The sequence below is a fragment of the Lissotriton helveticus genome, chromosome 3_1 (genome assembly GCF_964261635.1).
Source record: "Lissotriton helveticus chromosome 3_1, aLisHel1.1, whole genome shotgun sequence".
Lineage (NCBI taxonomy): Eukaryota > Metazoa > Chordata > Amphibia > Caudata > Salamandridae > Lissotriton > Lissotriton helveticus.
In genome coordinates, this window is record NC_136061.1 from 1,777,454,309 (window position 1) to 1,777,473,386 (window position 19,078).

Consider the following 19,078-nt stretch of genomic DNA (forward strand, 5'->3'; position numbering starts at 1 on the left):
ACCCCTGATCTTCGAAGTTGGGTAACATTCACCGCCATCACCTTTGAGTATACCTGTGGGACACTGGTGAGGCGGTAGACAGCACGGCAAACAAAGAACTCACAGGTCGACTTGAAAAGCAGGTAGCACCTGTGGGCCTGCCAGACAGAAATATCAAAATGGATGTACTCCAGGTCCAACACCATCGAGTCGCCAGGATAAGGGCAGGTAGAGCCTGGGCCAGCGTGAAAGCATCTTTAATTTCTCCAATTTTGGTTCTCAACACCTTCCAGCAAAAGGACAAAGACCTATGTCATACAGAATGCCTGTTCCTCAAAAAGGGAGCAAAAGAGGTTTTTGAAATAGCTGCCAGAGGGGCAAGGATTGTGATGTACACAGCACCTGGTGGCCTGGTCCTTGTCCGCTGAGGCCACTGCTCTTACCTCAAAAGGACTGGGAGGCCTGTTGTGTGGGCGGGGGCAGATTCCACCAGTTTGTCAAGATCCAGGCATATCCCAAAAAGGGCAAAACTGGAAGGTGGGGATGATTGCTGACTGGTGCCAAAAGGCTCTTTAAAAAAAAAAAAAAGAGTCCCCCTTTTTGCCGAACAGCTAGGGGCTGTAAAAGGGCATTTCCATTAGGGATGCCTGGGCATCACCAAAGAAACCCATGGATCTCATCCATGTGTGCAGCTCAAGCGCCATGCTAGTTCCAAAAGCCCATCGTAGCCCTGCTCGCACAAAACAGCTGCATTCTGGTCCTCAACCGTTTGAACCAAGGAAACCCCTACATCCTCTGTAGCCACTGGTAAAATATGAACAACCATGTGCCAGAGTGCATGGGTACAGCAAACCAAGACAGTTGGCATTGGCTGACCTCAGGGATATTCTGGCTGACGAAAATACCCTCTTATCAAACGTTTCCATTCGTTTGTATTCTGTGTTGGGAGGAAGAGTGGGAAAGGCGCTAAGGTTCACCTTACTGGTGGACGCCTGCATCACCTAACTCTCAGGGGTGGATGCAGAGTTTAAAAACCAGGGTTGCGTGGAGCTGGTCTATACAAATATGCAACTTGAGTAACGAGAAGGCCAGAACATAGTTTAGCCCAAGTGACCAAGAGCATATCATTGAGGTCTTCAATGATGGGCAGAAGTGGTTCAGTTAGTTCATAGCCAGGCTGAAGCACCCAAGTAAGGACATTTTTTACCTCCATACTGAGGAGGTGTGGGGGGGAGGGGGGAGTCAAAGATTTCAGCAGCTCTCTTAATGACTGTACCAAAGTATGTACAATTGGTCTAAAAAGGGTTTTTAGTCAGGTTTAAAGTGTCTACACTGACACAACAGTTTATTGAATGCCGGAGTGTGCATGGGTATTGTGCTATGTACCAAAGTATGTACTTTCCTCAGCAGCTCCTCCATGAGGGGAAGCCAACTCCGTATCAGGTGAGGTATCCAATCCACTGGAATCTTTAAGGTCTACATACCAGTTATCCCCCTTATTTGGTGGGAAAAATTAGTCCACATCATCTCCATTGTTGTCATCATATGGCTGAATCTGGTAATAGTCCTACCAAAACATTGGTGTAGCATCTGTTTGCAAGTGCACTGTAATGGTGTAGTGTGAGTCAGAGCGACTGAGTATTTGCTGCGCCACATCATGATCACGGTGCAGTTTCAGTCAAGATCGAGACAAATTTGGCTTGGTGTGGAATTCCATATTAAGTTGTGGATCATCTACTAGTACGGTCTGTGCCGGTATCAACCACCAATGGTCTAGCACCGATTTCGGCGCTCCGCCAACGCTGGTGCAGAACTTTAATTCGGTTCATGGGTCACAGACCGCACCTAGGACAGATCCACCCGCTGTAACCCTACTGGAGGCCCCTGCAGATCCTTGGAGCCTGAAGGTGCAACAGCCGGAAGTGTACTGAAGATGTACAGCATGGTCTCTCTACAGGCTTCGATATCCTGTGATTTTACAGATGTACTGGGAAACGCAGGGTGCATCTGTACCATTGTTGGAATCGACTAGTCTGTAGACTGGGTGCAAGATCTGGAGGCACAATGACACCCTTGAGCCTTCTGTGGGAATCAAGAATGGTGGGAAGTGACAGAGTCCCGCTTGGACTTTTTGTGTTTCTTTTTTTGATTTACTCGAAGACTTCGACAGTGAAGATGATCTGCCATGGGAATGAGTTGGTCTGTATTCTCAACTTCGATTTGGAGTTCTTGAATGGTTTTCGGATTAATCTGGGTGCATGCAGTCATCGCAAGCTTTGGAGTCGTGCAATGAACCCAGAGGTGACACCTTATATATGAGATTAGTCGCCGACATCTATTTGAGACAGTCCCTACAAGGCGTAAAATCTGTCGACTTAGGGGATGACATATTCCCTTGCACACTGGAAGGATTTTAAAGAAAAATTTGATGAGAACAAAAATTCTCTTCAAGGTATGAAGCAAAGGAGCAGATCTCTGGATCCAGGCCTGAAGGTGCAGAAATAAAGGAACAGATATCTGCATGTTTTTATGGCACTTATATGGTGCTCTGTTCATCACTTCCAAAGTTAAACCAAGTCGGAAGGAACACTGTTTGAGTTTCCAGATTCAGTCTGGTTCCTTGAGATCTCCACAATTAGGTTAGAATGCGGTTAGAAGTTCCCACCAGAAACAACAAGCATCAACAGGTCCAAATCGGACTCAAAGTCATGAACCTGAATGGATTAAAACCCAATTCCACGTAACTCATTTGCCCTGGACACTGTCCTCACCCTCAAGGAAAACATCACCAAGAAAGCAAACAAAGCCTGATACTGGCATTCAAGACCAACTTAGCTTGAATCTGGACAATGACTTCCCTGGCTTTGCTTAGCAGCAACACCCTGGAGATACTCCTACAAGAAGCAGCGCACATTATCAAGAACCTGCAGAAATATGCCCACATCAAATAAGGAAGGATTTCAAATGGCTTCTCACCACCCAGCACCACCTTCAAACCCAACTGCATCAACTATAATACCATCATTGGCATTACCTCCATCTACCTGACAAGCTTGCCAAGTCCAGTGGCATGCTTGCATATCCACATAGCACGGACACCATGAGACTAGAGCCAAGTGCAAAACAATAGGAGAAAAGTCAACAGGTCTTTTTCATCTATGGACCCAGTATTTGGAACGATATCCTTGTATCCATCAGTACCACTTAATGCAGCTGTAATTTTGAAAAGAACTGAAAAGACACCGTTAAAACCCCTATCATGACTAACTAGTCCTCCTCCACTCAAGAACCTAGCTTAGCCTCCAATCACTCATTGGCTACATCCTAACCTTTTGTCCTGTACAGTTCTCATCTGCCTTTTGGCTAGATTGGCACTATACAAATACCACATAAATACACAGTCTGCCCTGAGAGCTGTCCCCAAGATCTTTCTTGACAAGGTGATTAGTTTGCCAGTCTTTACCCACTTTGGTGTGTGGATCTCTATCGGAAATAATTCTTTATTTGAAGGATAATGGCTTCCAAACTCTTCTCTTAATCTCTAGTAGGACAGGCACTTTAAAGAGTATAACTCTTGCATAGTTGGTGGGATTTGGTCCTATGTCCAAGTAGACTGACAGAGGACCCACTAAATCTGGCTCAAAGTCATGAAGGTCAAACATCTTCATTCAATTACACATGGAGTCTTACATCCCAAATTGGTTCAGTGATTTCCCTCACCTGCACAAGAGCTCGTTCATACCAGCTGACTCTGTTCCTAGCATTATTACCCACAGTGACCAGGGTTTAAAGTAACCAAAGAGGAATGTGCCACTAATGGCTGTGGGGCTGAATAAAAGTTCTACAACTTCTTGTGACAGCAGTGGGCTGTGGAAAAGATACTCACGTTCCAGTCTATGGTGGAGAAGAAAGGATGCCGTTTAATCTCCTCTGCACAGTCCATGCTAGAACCTGAAATAAAAAGCATTCACTAAGCATTCATTGCTTCATTTGAGCATCTTCCAAAGCACCATTCTGATCCCTAGAATAGGATGTCTCATTGCCCAACAAAGTGTTGACCTAGGGGGACATAGATTTAAAGTCGAACCTTTATGTTTTTGTCACCTTTTGGTCCCATGAAAGGACCCCTCACTTCAGCGCAACATCCTTTGACTTGGGTTGGGTATACTTTCCACTGGGCCAGGTGTTACTACAATCTGATACTCCGCCAGCTTGGACAAATCGTTCGCAAGACTACTTTAATCTGCAGATATCAGTCAGGGAGATTCAAACAACTTTTCTTGTTTTGACTCATCCTGTGCTGGGATCCAAACTAAAATCATAAGATGGCCTGAGTCATGGCCAGCACAAGTGACGGTGATTGCTTGTCCAGTGTCAAGCTTTACACCTTCTGAGCACTAATATATTAGTCTAGTTATGTGCTAGATTGTCTAAGTTGGGGTGGTCAAAATGTGTCTGATGTCAAGTTGGCCTACCTTATAGCAGGGAGGAGTTACTGAGGACTAAGAATGGCGAGGACTTCTCTGTTGGCGAGCTAAACAACCTGAGAGAATGACACGGATTGAAGCCCATGTCAAATTACACATATGGTAGTCTTGCTTTCATAGCAGACAGAAGTTGTGAAAATTAGAAGCAGAAGATGTGTTGGGTCAGACTCCGCATTAGACATATTCATGGATGCCACCGGGAAGGTTTGCAAAGGACACAGTTAGAGTGCTATTCGCCATACTACTAAGGAGTGCACTTCCATGCAGTATGGCAGAGTCTGCATTGTTCCTTAGTAGCAAATAAACATTAGGGTGGTCATTTTGTAGTTAACGTTTCCATCAAATCACTGTTCTTATGATTTTAAGTGATCAGCGATGTAGACCGCAACATTTCAACAAATTATAAGCATCTGAATTTGATGGAGGCTTTTACCTAATCGGTTGTTTGGGTTCCTCTTGAAGAGAGCACGAAGCAAACTCTGAGCTTCGTTGCTCAGAAACTGAGGCATGGCCAGCTTGGCCCTGAAAGAGAAAGCATGGAAATAAAGTTAGCAACTCTGCAGGAAAGACACCTCAGAGACAGTGCAAGGGGAATACAGCAGGAAAGAGAACGAAACAGAGTAAGAGGAGGGAGACAAAGAGTAATAGGGAAATCGAGGCAGATGAAATACCGGATTTGTGGTTTTTCAACGATTGGGTTAATTTCTTCAGTTTACAAATTATACTTAGAAACTATCCAGACTACACTTTTATCAGGCTCGCTATATTGTAGAATGTTATCACAGCTGATGTACTGGTAAAAACCTGAACTTTGTACAGCTATCAGTCTTGAGATCAGAATACTGCTGAGCTTCACAATGGCAAGTACTGCTGAGCTGCCACTTCTTAGGAGACAGAGGGCAGTAAGGTGTGCCGTTGGCAGACTTCAACGCCGCGTGTAATTCACTTTTAGTTCTCCTTCATCTAGTCCTTCCTTTATGAAGTAGTTTTCTTTCTGCTCAGGAAATGATCGATGCGTGTCTAATGCCTGTGCTCCAGCACTGCCTTTGTCCACAAATTCACAATCAGTTTATATCCTAACACACCTGGTGAGTAGCTGAATCACATTGAATAGTCTACGCTGTGGGGCTCACCATTTCTCTCCTGCTTTAGGTCAGTTTTTAGTTCCTGTTTCAACAGCAGCTTCTGCATTTCAAGTTCTCCATAATATATGTTTTAAGGGAATTCTAATGAAATTGCAGTACTTAATACACCATTACGACCAGCTACGGAGTCTGTTTAATTACTTTTTGTTGTGAGCAAGCAGAGAGCGTATTGTTGTTATATCATTACTGTAAGGCCGACTGAGTCTTCTACCAAATCAGAATTCCATTATACATCCAATGCACAAACAGGTGATTGTCTAACTACGTGGTCAGCAAACTCACACTGGCAACTTCATTTAGCCTGTTCGTTGTTCGCCAGTTGCACCGCTGGAATCTTGGTAAACTCCAGCTCTAGACACTCCAATGTTATACTTGTTTTTGTCCACTGAAAACTCTTGACATAGGTTACTAAATATGCCCCTACCACTCCTGCTTGATGGCAGACTACGATTCTAAAGAAGAATCTCCTTATGTTATCCAGTCACCCCCACAAATTATTATACCTTCACCCTTTCCTCTAGAAACAAGCTATCTTTCTCCACTGTATTCCTGATGTTAAAGATATTGCATTTTCTAGCATATGTCTTTCTACAGACAAGCAAGCTACAGATTCCAATTATCCCATGAATTTACATTTATCTAAATAAGCCAAGAACTCAACTTGATATTTTTCTCGTTCACATTCTCAAGCCAACTGCGCTCCTTTTGAAGGTTTGTCATTCAAACCCCACTTTTCAAAACATGACTTTCAGATAGATGGCAGTGATCTTTATACATTTCTGGGTCCTGGGAACTCTTGCCCACCCCCCCTAAAAAATGTTTAAAAATAGATAATAACAAGAAAATATATAAAAGGGTCCAAAGTCTCTCTCAGGTTAGGAATGTGCTGCGCGTGAACTATCTACAATATCAGGGGGAGAAAGAACCTGTACAGACAGGGGGGTTAAGAGAATGAACGAAACCCAGTGCGAGGCAATACTGGAGGAACAGCAAGGGAAGAAAAAAAATGACTTGCCTGTAGGAAAAGTTACACATCGGCAATCCTACTCTTCTGTAGGGAAATCTCCAATTAAATTATATGCAATGGACAGCTCTGCCCATGTGAAGGGTCCTGGAGAGTGGACGTGAACACACAACACAAATGAAAGAAAGGGAGTGCAACACAGGTAGGAAGGCAGCAGCCTAAAATGACTGGCAAAAAAAGATGCTCCTTTAAGGACGCGCCCTGCCTATAAGTGCCAGCTACTCCAGTTCTCCCCCCACCTTCCCCCAGCTCCTGTCAACAGTACCCTGGAGCACAGAGCATGGCCTTTTAGACTTTTTCCTTCAAATAAACCTTTCAAAACATTTTCAATTACACCTCACTCACCATCTGTAGAATTCAAGAGCGTTTGTCAGTTTTTGGACTGCCATTTTTTGTTGCCTTAAGCTTTATCTTTCAACAAGTTTTCATCCTGTGACTAAAAGAATCCCAGAACAATCTCTTAGCACCGTTACCTTCCTGATACTCCTCTCCCAGGTGAGTGTGAGTTGTCAGTTGGTGCCAAAAACAACTGCGGGACAAAAGGAAAGTGACTTTCACAGAAAAGAGGATTAGAGATACAAGAATTCTCTTTTCAGAAGGTCAGGCGAGCTTGAAGAAAGGGATTCTACAACACTACCTCAGTCTACCATATTAATGGACATACCCAGGGGAAGATCAAGTACAAGATATAGACCCCAGAATAAATATGTTGCAAGTCTGTAAACACACAAGAGAAAATCAAGTATATTTTGTAATATGAACGCAGTGGGTGCAGTTGGCTTGTCTTGTCAATAGCCATGCCGCCGAAATGCTTGTCAATATCAAAACATAAGACACAGAGTAAGTATCTTACTTAACTAGTCTGCTTCATGGATAGGAATCGGTCTTCCCCACCTAAACATAGAGAGCGCAGCTTCAGGTAGGATTTGCGGGAGTGACACCCCCAAATAAATGCATTCCTGGCTTGGGGAAACGGCCACTACAACGCGGCCGTTTCCACGGATACCTTAACCAAGCATGCAGTACAACGCATGCGTGGTTACCACTATAGCCTTTACCACGCATACCTTTACTACGAGGTATGTAGTAAAGGCATATGTGGTAAAGGTTAAAAGTAAAAAAAGGAGGGCTTGGGGGGGGGGTCTCCCCCCCCAAAAAAACTCACCAGAAGTCACGTCGGGATATGCAGGCAAACAGTGTTGTTTTCTCTTAACGACGTATGACGTCACCACGCAAGAATTCGATGAAAAGCTAGTGCATAGAAATACCATTCCATTGTAACGCATGCGTGGTAAAGGCATGCGTTGCAACGGAATGCGAAGTAAGAACATACAACCCTTGGCTTGGTAGTTGGGTGTGGGGGCCCTGAGTCGGGTCTCTCTCGGTCAGTTTTTCTAGTCATGAGCCAAGACTAAAGACAAAATAGTGACCACTGATGTAAGCGAGCGACGGAGACAGACAGATAACCATTTGGTAGGCTGAATTTAAAAATGTGAAACCAGATAGCCTGGAATCAATACCGGTTCCCTGCTTGGCCAACTTTTGTTATCCTAGACAAACTTTTTTTTCCACAGAACCTCCTTTTCCTTTATCATCACATATGAGCACCATTTTAACCTTTACCGCGGCGATGATTTTGCCGCAGTGCGGGGGTTCTATTGTGTGGGCGGGGCCGCCTCGGCCAACGGACGTGCGCAGCACTACCAAGGTAGTGCTCGCGACGGCCGTTGGCCGACGGCAGCAATAAACAGGTTAAATACTTGAGTTCAGTATGTGGTCTGTATAAGTATCTCTTATATTTGATGTAATACACTGTAAAGTTACTCCATCTAGAATAAGAATATAGGTCACTTTTAGGGCTTACAAGACAATTGAATTGCCTTTTAGTTTACTAATGGCATTTTTATTGGGGGTGAGCCATGAATGTTTATAAAAAAAAAGCTTACTAAATGTCTGTCTATACAGTGATACAATCTGATGTACTAAGGTGAAACGTTTCTACACGTTAAAGAAATACAGTTTCTTCAGAATTTACATTATGTTTGCTGCACAATAAACATGCCAAACGTTTTCGTAGTTTGTCTGATGAATGGACTCTTAGAACAAAGCCAGACCCTTGGCTTGGCTCTGGCTCGGCCCACCCTATTAATTTGCAGGTGCATCCACCTTTAATTGCAACTTGGGCTTTATATAGGAGGTCATCAGTCACTTGATAAAATGATTTGTAAAAGGCTTGAATAGGCAATATGGAGCTCTGTTTACAGGCAAAGATTTGACAACTCTAACATCAAGGCTTTTTTCAGCCGAGACATAGAAACATGCATGAAGTTAAAATCCATTTAAAATACATGATCCCAGGATAGGGACTTCAGACCATTGTGTTGAATGTGACTGTAGTCATGAGTTTCCATTGAGAACTAACAAGCCCAAGAGGGACAGGCAGGGTCTTCCCTTAAGGAAGGGGGGAGTGGGGTAGGAGGGAGCTGTTTGGGGTGGAACATCCCCCAAATCTACTACTGATGGGATGAATGCTAACCAATAGACTAACCAGTGGCAATCGCTTGGGGCAGCATTTCAACGCATCATATTTTGGCAACTGTGCAGCTCTAGACAAAAGCCCACCTAATGCAAAACAGTACTGAGCCTGTTCCTCTTTGAAACAGTCTATCCCGAACATTGGTCATCTCACCTCCCCACCCTGCAGCATTCTGCTTTTTTAGTTGGAAAACTTGAGACCCCCCCACCCCCCCTCCCCCCCGAAGAATCTCAGACGCTTCTCTCCTCTGAAGCACTCATCATGAAGTTAAGAAGTCATACTACTCCTCAGCAGGCAATTTATTCAAAGGTAGTGGTTCTTCCTACATCTCCAAGACCGAATGCTTCCCCCTCCTTGGAGGCCTCTTGTTCCAGCTCCACCTGTGGTTATGTCAACTGAGAAGATCCCCACCAAAGTTACCTTGTGCTCCTAATAGACACCATTCACACTAATCTTCAAGGTCAGGGAGCTTTCATCAAAGTTCATATTTGCGTTGTCATACTGAAAAAAAGCTGTACGCTGTACAGATCTTGGACTCTTGCACTCCAAGCAATGGCATTTTCCTGTTTGCAGGATCCTTCAGTCAGATACCACCTGTCAGACTCGCCCCCAGCATGAGTATCTCCAACTGATGACATACTTTTCACAAAATCTTAGAGGGGCAGCTAAATTGAATATACTTATGCTTACAACAACAGCTGCGCGCTGAGCAGCTTCTGCCTTGCCCTGGGCAATAAAATGTTCTGCAGGGTTGGCCCTTCTCTCTCAGCAGGCACAAGGCTTCGAAGTGCTCAGCATACAGCCAAAAGAGACTTCCTTATAGGCCAGACACCTGGTGATGCACCCCTCACGTCTGGGAAGCTGGCTGTCAGGCAGACACCAGCTCAGGTTGCATAGCAGTCCTCCGAGTACTCTATGGAGCACTCCTTTGTTTGGTAAACAAGACCTTGGAAATGTATTATTTGAACTGGTTTGGGTCGGTTCTTCTTTTATCTGCCTTCTCTAGGCTGCTCAACAGTAACGTTTGTACAGTGACACTCCTTGCAGTACCCACAATAGAGGCACAAAGAGATGTGAGCTTTCTGCACCGGACTATCAAAAGCCACACTGACCAGTGATTAGGAAAGGGACAAACAGCTGGCCTCACCTAAAGGACCTTTCATCCTCTTAACAACAGACTGTAGTCGCCCCATTCACACCCACCATCTACCAAATGGCAGTGCTCAGGGCAACTGATCAGCTGTTCCTCTCAGCAAAAAGGGCCCCTATTTCCCACCTGTCTCCTCCATCCAGCTTCCGGAACGTCAGCAATACACTTCCACTGTCAGGGAAAACCACCTCATCTCCCTCTTGTGAACATGCACAGGCAAGGGGCTTTCACATGGAACCTTGCAGGCCTCTATTACTATGGTTCACTCATTCACCCAATGTATGAACCACAAAGTGTGCACACAAACATAACATACACTTGGGATGTTATCGCTAGGATCTGGGTTATTGCATGGATGCTGAAATTTACACAAGTGGACAAAAAGGTCTGGTCACAATGACTGAATGCGGTCCCCACTGCGGTACATGCTAAACTCATGGCAGAGATGGTAAACCACTGTCTGTCAAATAAGAACAAGCTTGCTGCATACCTCCCCTTCGATGGAGTACCAGAAAGTAGCACGATTATGGCTCAGGCACAGTTTTATCACTCCTGTAAGCAGTGCGCTCAGTGTTAAGCTCCGTCTGATCACATGAAGTGGATCAGTTCCCATAGGATCAGTGTAGACACCGGATTTTACAGCAGACTCGCACCTTGTCTTGGGAGAGGATGCTTGCGAGCCGGCAAAGTTGTCCACGAGTCCTGCTTCTCCTGTTGCATCTGCCCTTGTAGTCTGCACAGTCCTATGTTGTTGCAGTCCTATTTGGACTACTGTTTTTGTCTTGCAGCAGTTAGGGTCTTTGGAAACTGCAAGAGGTGCACTCTCTAGCAGCTGATCTCGACGTAACCGGATGTAGCCCCGATGGGCCAGCAGTTGCAGCAAAGCACAAGCTGATCCCTCTTGAAGGTTGCGATCGCGCACTGACCTATCACTGTAGGCATATACAGCCATGTGCTCTGACAGGATAGCACAGCCCACTACTGGCTTTGGCAATTGTAGTCACAATGTTTGCGATACCCACCAGAAACCAGCACAAAGACGGCAGCCCTCAGACCCCTTTCTTTATTCACTCACTTCTGAGCATCCCACAGACATGCTGCACATCGCTTAGACACTCCTCCTGGAGACTTGACGGGCTCAGTCTAAGGAGGCCACTTGGCACCTCAGGACAGCAACACAGCTCTTAAAGCTCTAAAGAGATCCAGATTTGGGTGATATCCCCTTACCTCTGGGAAGCAGTCTGTCAGGCAAACACCAGCTCAGGATGCTCCGAGTACCCCGCGGAGCACTCCTTTCCTTGACCATAGAGGATGTGGAACTAGAACAAGTGGGGCAGTGAGGTCCCACATTATACACTGAATTCAGACATGATTTTTTAGCCATCGTTTGGAACTGTAGAACAGATTTGGGGTGGTATTAATTTCGCGCATATTTTCCAGGTAGCTCTCCTGACACTGTGTGCTGTGTGAGGCCTCTCACAGAGGTGTAGTCTTCAGCCTGGGGCACTACAGAGGCACAAAAAGGCGTGAAGTTTCTGCACCTGGCTGTCATCAGCCTAACAAATATGAATCAGGAAGGATGCCATTGGATAGTAGGCTTTTGCTTCAGGCAGTCCAACTCTCTGTAAGGAAATGCCTATTTTTGTATGCCCGCCGCCTCAGGTTTTTTGAATGATGCTGCTGGTTTTTCGACTCAGAGCGCACTGAGGACAGCATATTTCATGGGCAGAACATGTATTTTACACATTCTGGCAGTATGAACACAAAACTGTTTTTACTGTGGAAAGATTTGGTTGTTCCATTGGCGAGTACAGGGCAACACGCGGACTTCTCAGCTGTGCTAACTCCAAAATGGTGTAACCAAAGTTGATACTCCAAGGTATCAAACAACTCGTTACATTAAGCTCAACTTGATACTCCGGTTGAAATTATTGTAACAAGTAACTGTGCAACTTTTGCAAAGTTACCTTTGTAGTCTTCACTCTCCTGTGCCCTTATCAGTTACACAAGGAGCTTGAACCCGAGATAGCTTTCTGCCATTCTATGGAGACATTCTACGACTCCCAGGAAAAGAGTCAACTGGTGCCAGGTACTAGAGAGAGAGGTGCTATTTTCCTCCAGAAGATAAAAATTAAGGAGCTACTTTCCTCCTGCAGATAAACACACAGTTGGTGGCCCAAAATGGCGAGCTTCAAAGCTGAAGCAGCCTTTGAAGAGCAAAAGGAGAAAACGTGAGACAGGGGCAACCCAATCGCTTAGGCAGACTAGCTGGCACCCAGGTAGGAGAGAGTAAATCAATAGTCAAACTGGTTTTTCAGGGGTTTTGGGTTTGGCTAGGGAGTTCTGGATGAGGAGAGGGGTTGTGCCATTTTGGGAGTGGGCAGAACGGTGCATCTTGAGATAGCTAGATGCCACACTTCCCAGGAAATGGTCATAAGGAGGGTGGGAACCTGGTAGCCCACTGGCTACTAACTGCATCTACACTGAGGGCACTGAGCATTAAAAGGGTACCAATGGCATACAGCTCTCGTCTTGACTGAAAGAAGGATCGAAGGACTGTCCTGCTGCACCATGAAACCAGCAAAAAGGCTGCAATGGCATGGACTGCACCCGCGAACCTGGTGGCTAGCAAAAGAAAAGGACTGTGTCTGCTGTGTCCTGCTCCTAAGGAAGTCATCTCGACAGCCCCGTCAGGGCAAAGAGACTGCAAGGGTCAGTTGGCTGGCCAGCTGTTTGACGAACAGGGCCACAACAGCTGGGAAGCCTACTGGGGCAACTTGGGTCAAAATATTCAGACTGAAGCTGTGCAGCACCAGAGACCAGAACCTACATCTCAAAGTTGCAGCCGAGTTCACTAAGCCCAGGAGAGTCGTTTGAGTGCAGCTTGGTTGCCCAGAAACAGTTATCACTCAGGAAAGGATTTGACAGGGGCGATTGGTATCCTACCAGCACCGAGAGGACTTCGAGGGACATCGACCCGGTGACCAAGACTGCATCAACCCCTTCGTGGACCAAGGAGTATCCGCAGGAAGACACCCCCCTCCCCCCGTCGACCACAACGCATCTACAGCATCCTTCATTCCTTGCTTCAGGACCACTTCATATAAACCCATTGCAAAGGGGAAAAAGGCCTGGAACTGCTTCACCTGTAAAGGTAACTTATTCTGAGGACCTTGCTGGTCCCCCTGAATGGCACCCAATTGGAACTGGTTGCCTAAAGTGACCCCAATACAACCAGACCAACTTTTTGTTAAAAGTTACCTTAGTTAATCAGCACTAATCCTTGCAATCTCCTAAAGGGTACAGCTTTGATGCTCATTCTTAAAGCGAGGAATCTTTAGGAAAATATATCCTTCAGGAGTAAAAGTTACTTATGTTTGGTAACAGTAGTTCGGGCAGATAAATAATCTTCCTGCAGATTCCTCACAGCTCCCCCTCCAACCTGGATTAGTTAGTGCCAGAATTAATAAGTTCCCAAAGGTATGCAAATGGGTTTTGTGCTATTAATTTCACTGTAGCTGATGCGCTCTCGGGTTCCTCTCCTCACTCAGGCACGGAAAAAGTTTCAGAAACTGATGTAAGCTGGCATCTATTATACCCCAGTGCTGTTGTGTGCAGTGGCCGAAATCACAGATGAAGCCACGTGGTACCACTTCATGGCACTGGAGAGTTAAATCTAAGTAAGAAAGATTTCTAAACCATTCTGACGCCTTGGAGGATATTCGTTAGGTGAGGAATCTGCAAGAAGATTATGTACCCACCAGTAACATTACCCAAGATAGTAACCTTACATTGGGGCAAAAAAAATCCACACTAAGATCTTCAGTCCTTTTTTTAAGAAAAGGGTTTACATATCTTGCGTTTCTTTAAATTGTGCCGAACGTAGAAGCTATAATTGTAGTACAAATGGGATCAGACCCAAAACTTCTCTTTTTACCAAATAAGTGGCAACGAATGGAGAAAGATTTTGTGTTGATTTTGTCAGATATCACTATTTTTTGCGATTCTTCAACCAAAGCTGAAAAACAAGGAAAAAAAGGAGAGTGGAACTAATCCGCCATGCTAGAAGGGAGGTTCAGAACGTTAGGACAAAAGCACATTGTTTTGAAAAATCTAATATTTTCCTGCCCAAATGGTCGTTTAGGGAAGAGCTGATTATTTCCCTTTTTCACTGGAGTCTAGGAGAAATTATAGAAACCTCTGTCGGGAATAAAGCTCTGCTTCATTGACTGGTGTTTGCGTCACAGGCTGAGGGGGATAGGCTGCTCTATGTTATAACTATGTTCTAATAAATGTTAACAACCACAACTAGAAAACAGGGCTACTGGGGATTTCTCGGCCCGTCAGGGAATAATTGAAGCATGTGAATCAATGACAGATTCAATGCTGGAAAAGAAAATGAAAGAAAAGAAAGAAAGTGATAAAGAGGGAAGAAAAGGACTGCCAGGGATAAGAAAGCATGGGAATAATCAAACAGTCTATGAAGGCCTGAGAGAAGAAGCATGGTGAAGAAAGGTCAAAGCTCTTCTCATGGCCAAATACACTTGAGCTTTTAACTTGGATCTGTAAAGTATCTGCACCGATCTATATTACCCAGCTCGATCCCGACGACTGTGTTTTTCCTGTATTATTCTGCTAGATCCCTACGAATATGTGTTGTACTTGTATTATTGTTTCACTTACCTGACTATTTACTTGCATTATTGATTTACCTGTACTATTATGCTCCCTCACGTATTCATTCTCTGGTTTGGTATTCCCTGCTTTGTAAAGCGCTCTGATATCTGCAAAGATCTTGTTCGCGCTATATAAAACTTTCAAAATAAATAAATAAATAAAGACACAATGCAATAGTGCGGGAAGGTGGTGACAGAGGAGGAAAGTGACAGTCAAGGAGGAACCTACCCGCAAGTAAAGAAAGTGACAGCGAGGGATGATCGCCACAGTGAGGTGTGGTGAGGGGGAAGACAGTAGCCTAGTTGACTGAATCTAGTACCATTGATTAAGTGTGAGTGGAGGGGTGTAGTGCAGGTGAGAGGGAGCAATCTGATGTTAAAATGCAGTGTCAGAGATGCAGTATGACTGGGAGGGAGGAGTGCAAGTAGTTTAGATGTAGTGAAAATGTGTTGGTGTAAAGTGAACGTAAGAACACATTGCCATTAAGACAAGCATGAGCTGGACGGATGAGTGCAAATCATCGTTAGGATGTAGGGCGAGCAAAAGGGGTGCACTGCAGCAGGAGGAATGCAGTGCTGATGATGAAGTGGGAGTGAGAGATCGGGAAGTGGGAGAGCGAGCTAGGGAATTACTGGGAGTGGTATGGGTGTGGTGGCAATGCAGTTTTGGTGAAAAAAATGTAGTTCAGAAATAGTGAAAGGAATGAAGGCAGCAGAAGTTGTAGCATGCAGTGCAAGCAGGAGGGGTGGAAGGTGGCGAATTAATTCAAAGGCAATGATGCAGGGAGTACAAGAGTGATAGGAACACAGTGAGAGGAGGGAGACTGAGGTTTGAATAATTCACTGTGAGATGCAATGAGAGGAAGGCTTAGTGGAAGCAGCAGGAAAGAGCAGTGAGTAGGAGTGCAGTGTGGTGGGTGGATGGATACGATAAGGGTCACACTGGCCTAAGGCGCAATCAGGCAGTGCCCGAAGAGCTGGTCGGACGGTCAGTGTGGGCTTTTTTTTTGCTTCAGGGGGCCAGTTTTCACTGTTGATTTTCCTGATATTTATTTATTTATTGGGTGTCAAAAGGTGCAAACATGACCATCACAGTATCAGATCTGTACAGAGAGGGCTGCTGAGGGTTGCAGTGCGGTAAGAACAAACTAAGATACGCTGTACATAGAGTTCGACAAGCAAGGTAGAACAGTAGGTTACAGTATCAAATAGCAGAAGATAAAAACTTCAACATAGTTTTTATGCAATATGTCTTTCTAGCAGTACAGCTTTGCCTTTATTGTTGAAAAGCCTGAGTGAACAGTGTATACAGCAAGTTCAAATCCATGCCGCCTTGGGTCACTCGTTAAGCTATCTACTTCACTAATGGGGCATTTGTTTGTTTGGTGCCCGGGCCTACTTTCTGTCCCAGTCGGACCCCGGATGCGATGCCAGCGCTGTAGTGTGAGTGGGAGGGTGCAAGAGACGCAGCACTCGTGATGGAGCGTGAATGGGAGGGTGCTGGACGTGGCTGGGTGCAGGGCGAGAAGCAGTGTGGTGGGAAGAAAGCAGTGCCAGAGAGTTATGCAGTGGAAGCAGACGGAATGAGGGTCAGCAGAGGACAGTGAGAAAGTAGCCACAATAATCAGAGGAGGACTGACTTACTTGAGGATGAGGGTCATGGTCTCCTTGCGGTCCTTGCCCTGGAACGGCAGCGAGCCGGTGAGCATCTCGAACTGGAAGGAGAAGGGCACAGTCAGTAGAGAGCAGGGGACACAAGCTACAACCCCCCCCCCAACCACCGCCTCGCCAGTGCACCCGGGTACACTCGGGTGAAGAGCGCAGTCAGTACAGAGCAGGAGAGACAAGCTACAACCCCCCAACCACCGCCTCTCCAGTGCACCCAGGTACCCCCTGCCGCCAGGTGTGCAGCGACCCTCCTTGCGACAGGGCACAGAACAGTTACAAAATGACACATTCCATTATGAGCACTTGGGAATCTTACTGAGGCCAAGTTGATGGAAAAGCTTCCCCCTGTGTCCATAGCGTGGCGCGTTAGGGGTCCTTCATAACAAGGGACGGCTGGATGATCTGAATGGCACTCATCCGTTCTGAGATAAGAAACCACCGACTAATTCCTTCCTTGCACTACACATCTGTGCGCCCGCGTGGGACACCACGCGCTTGCGTCAGGACGCCTCGCGCTTTGAACTGGATTGGAAGGGCCCTGCTACAATGGCAAGGTTTCTCTGGAATTTCGGGGCCACTGGGTGGCAGCACCATCACGACTAATGCCCTGCACATCTCCATTAATACAATAAGAAATCACAATGGAAGTCTGGGATACTGTTTGGCGCTACGACCATCAATCATCATGTGGCTTTTTCACAGTTCGTCGATAACATATGTAGGAGGACCGTGTTAAGTCAAAAAGCCAGGCTACGGGTTAAATGCCGCAGCACGGAGGAAGTGAGAAAAGCAGGCGTCTATGGTTACTGAAACCGGAACTGCAGGGCAACCTAATCCAGAGAGAGTCAAACACCCGTGCGAATGTCCAACTCACTTGGGGCCATATGCATGCACACATTTTATGAGCAAAACCCTTTGATGCATCTGGCCAAGAGCCGCCTTCAGCTATAGCGCTGCGGCCCCCGTCTGCATGATTAGATGAGTGAGGTCTCTTATGCCCGAGCTGTTGTAAGACTAGCCCTAGCTCTGCTGCTTGAGCATGCATGATAAGTGTAACTTAAAGGACACCTCTGCTGTCGGGAACGTATGTTCACATTAAGCAGAGGCATAGCTCTGTTTGCATGGTTGATAAAACCGGAGGGTTGGCTCCGATATCGGAGGTGTGAGAACTGATGAACATCACTCAGCTTGAAGGATCGGTGCCTAGAGACCGCAGAGCATTAGGCGCTGTACGAAGCTAGCTGGGTGCAGCAGTGTCCGAGGGGTGGTGGATCCCGGGGGCTCGCTCTGCAGCCTCAGCGTGTGTGGCTGGTGTACCTGGAAGGCGAGCTTTGTAGGACTGATGCAACGGGATGGATGGCTCTGCTAACTGAGCTTGTATGACTGAGCTGGGGCTGCCTTTGTCAAGATCGTTGTTCGTCTCATTCGTTTCGGTGTCCCTGTGGAATGCAATTTTCCTGCGGGTAGGACTGGAGTCCTCAGAGCACCGCCTTAGGGCCCAGGCAGCCAATCTTGAATTGATCTGATCTTCTAGCAGTAGCCAGTGGAGATGCTTTAAGGTCAGAGGTAGGTGATCAGATTTCCATGTGTTTGCTACTGACCGTTCTGCAGCATGCAGTGTGGCTTAACTCAAGCAGTGTGCCTGAAGGCAGCAAAATAACTTGCAGCATATAGGGACAGGTCCCTGGAGAGGCCACACTGCATTCTTGTACTTGGAACCTTACAAATTAGAACCAGTGAGATTCTTCTCAATTTAAAGGCAGCATTACGCTGCACTCTCCTAGAATGTGTTTTACATACATTTTCAATCTTCAGGAGAGCAAGCCCGAAGCAAGGGTGCACCATCAGCAGCAGTCCATCAAACAGCAGCAGCCCCCACAGACAGTTTGAACAGAAGGTGTGGTTACGCCCAGGTGATGCTTGTTCAGCATTTATGATACTCACACGTGGGTCCCCACTGAGACCACAGTACATTTTGTTACTTGCATTTTTTTTCACATAACAATCTTTTCTAATATTTGCCAATTTAACGCCTGTAGCTGCTGACTACATTGTGTTACACAGGGTGGCATTCAGCCCAATGGTTAGTAGTACTCAGTTAACTCTTGCAGCACATTTATCTTACTGAACAAGTTACTTACATTCGGCAACACTCTTTCTGGTGGAATAGTCGAACTGCAGATCCCTCATTTAGAATGTTCCCAAGGGCCAGCCCTGATCGGGAAGATTTTTCAGCACCGCCCCAGTAGGTGGTCTCATGCAGATCGGCATCGACACCGCTCTGCCCCAGAAGTGACCGCTCAGCCCTCCACAGGGCTTGGTCGTCCCACTCCCTGCTGCCGCTCCTGCCTGCCTTTGCCGCCTCCTGCCTGCAGATTCCTTCGCTCGCTGCCCGCTGCTCCTGGGAATTTCC

General features: G+C 46.0%; 1 protein-coding gene across 3 annotated transcripts in view; it reads right to left on the reverse strand.

Moving 5' to 3' along the window:
- Positions 1–19,078, reverse strand: part of RPS6KA1 (ribosomal protein S6 kinase A1) — an 844,361-nt gene that overhangs the window by 249,456 nt on the left and 575,827 nt on the right. For all 3 annotated transcript variants that reach the window (XM_078682639.1, XM_078682641.1, XM_078682640.1), the window contains 3 exons: positions 16,642–16,712; positions 4,900–4,988; positions 3,866–3,930 (listed from right to left, as the gene is read on the reverse strand). In XM_078682639.1, the coding sequence (XP_078538765.1) occupies positions 3,866–3,930; positions 4,900–4,988; positions 16,642–16,712 (225 nt within the window). The remainder of the gene's footprint in view (positions 1–3,865; positions 3,931–4,899; positions 4,989–16,641; positions 16,713–19,078) is intronic.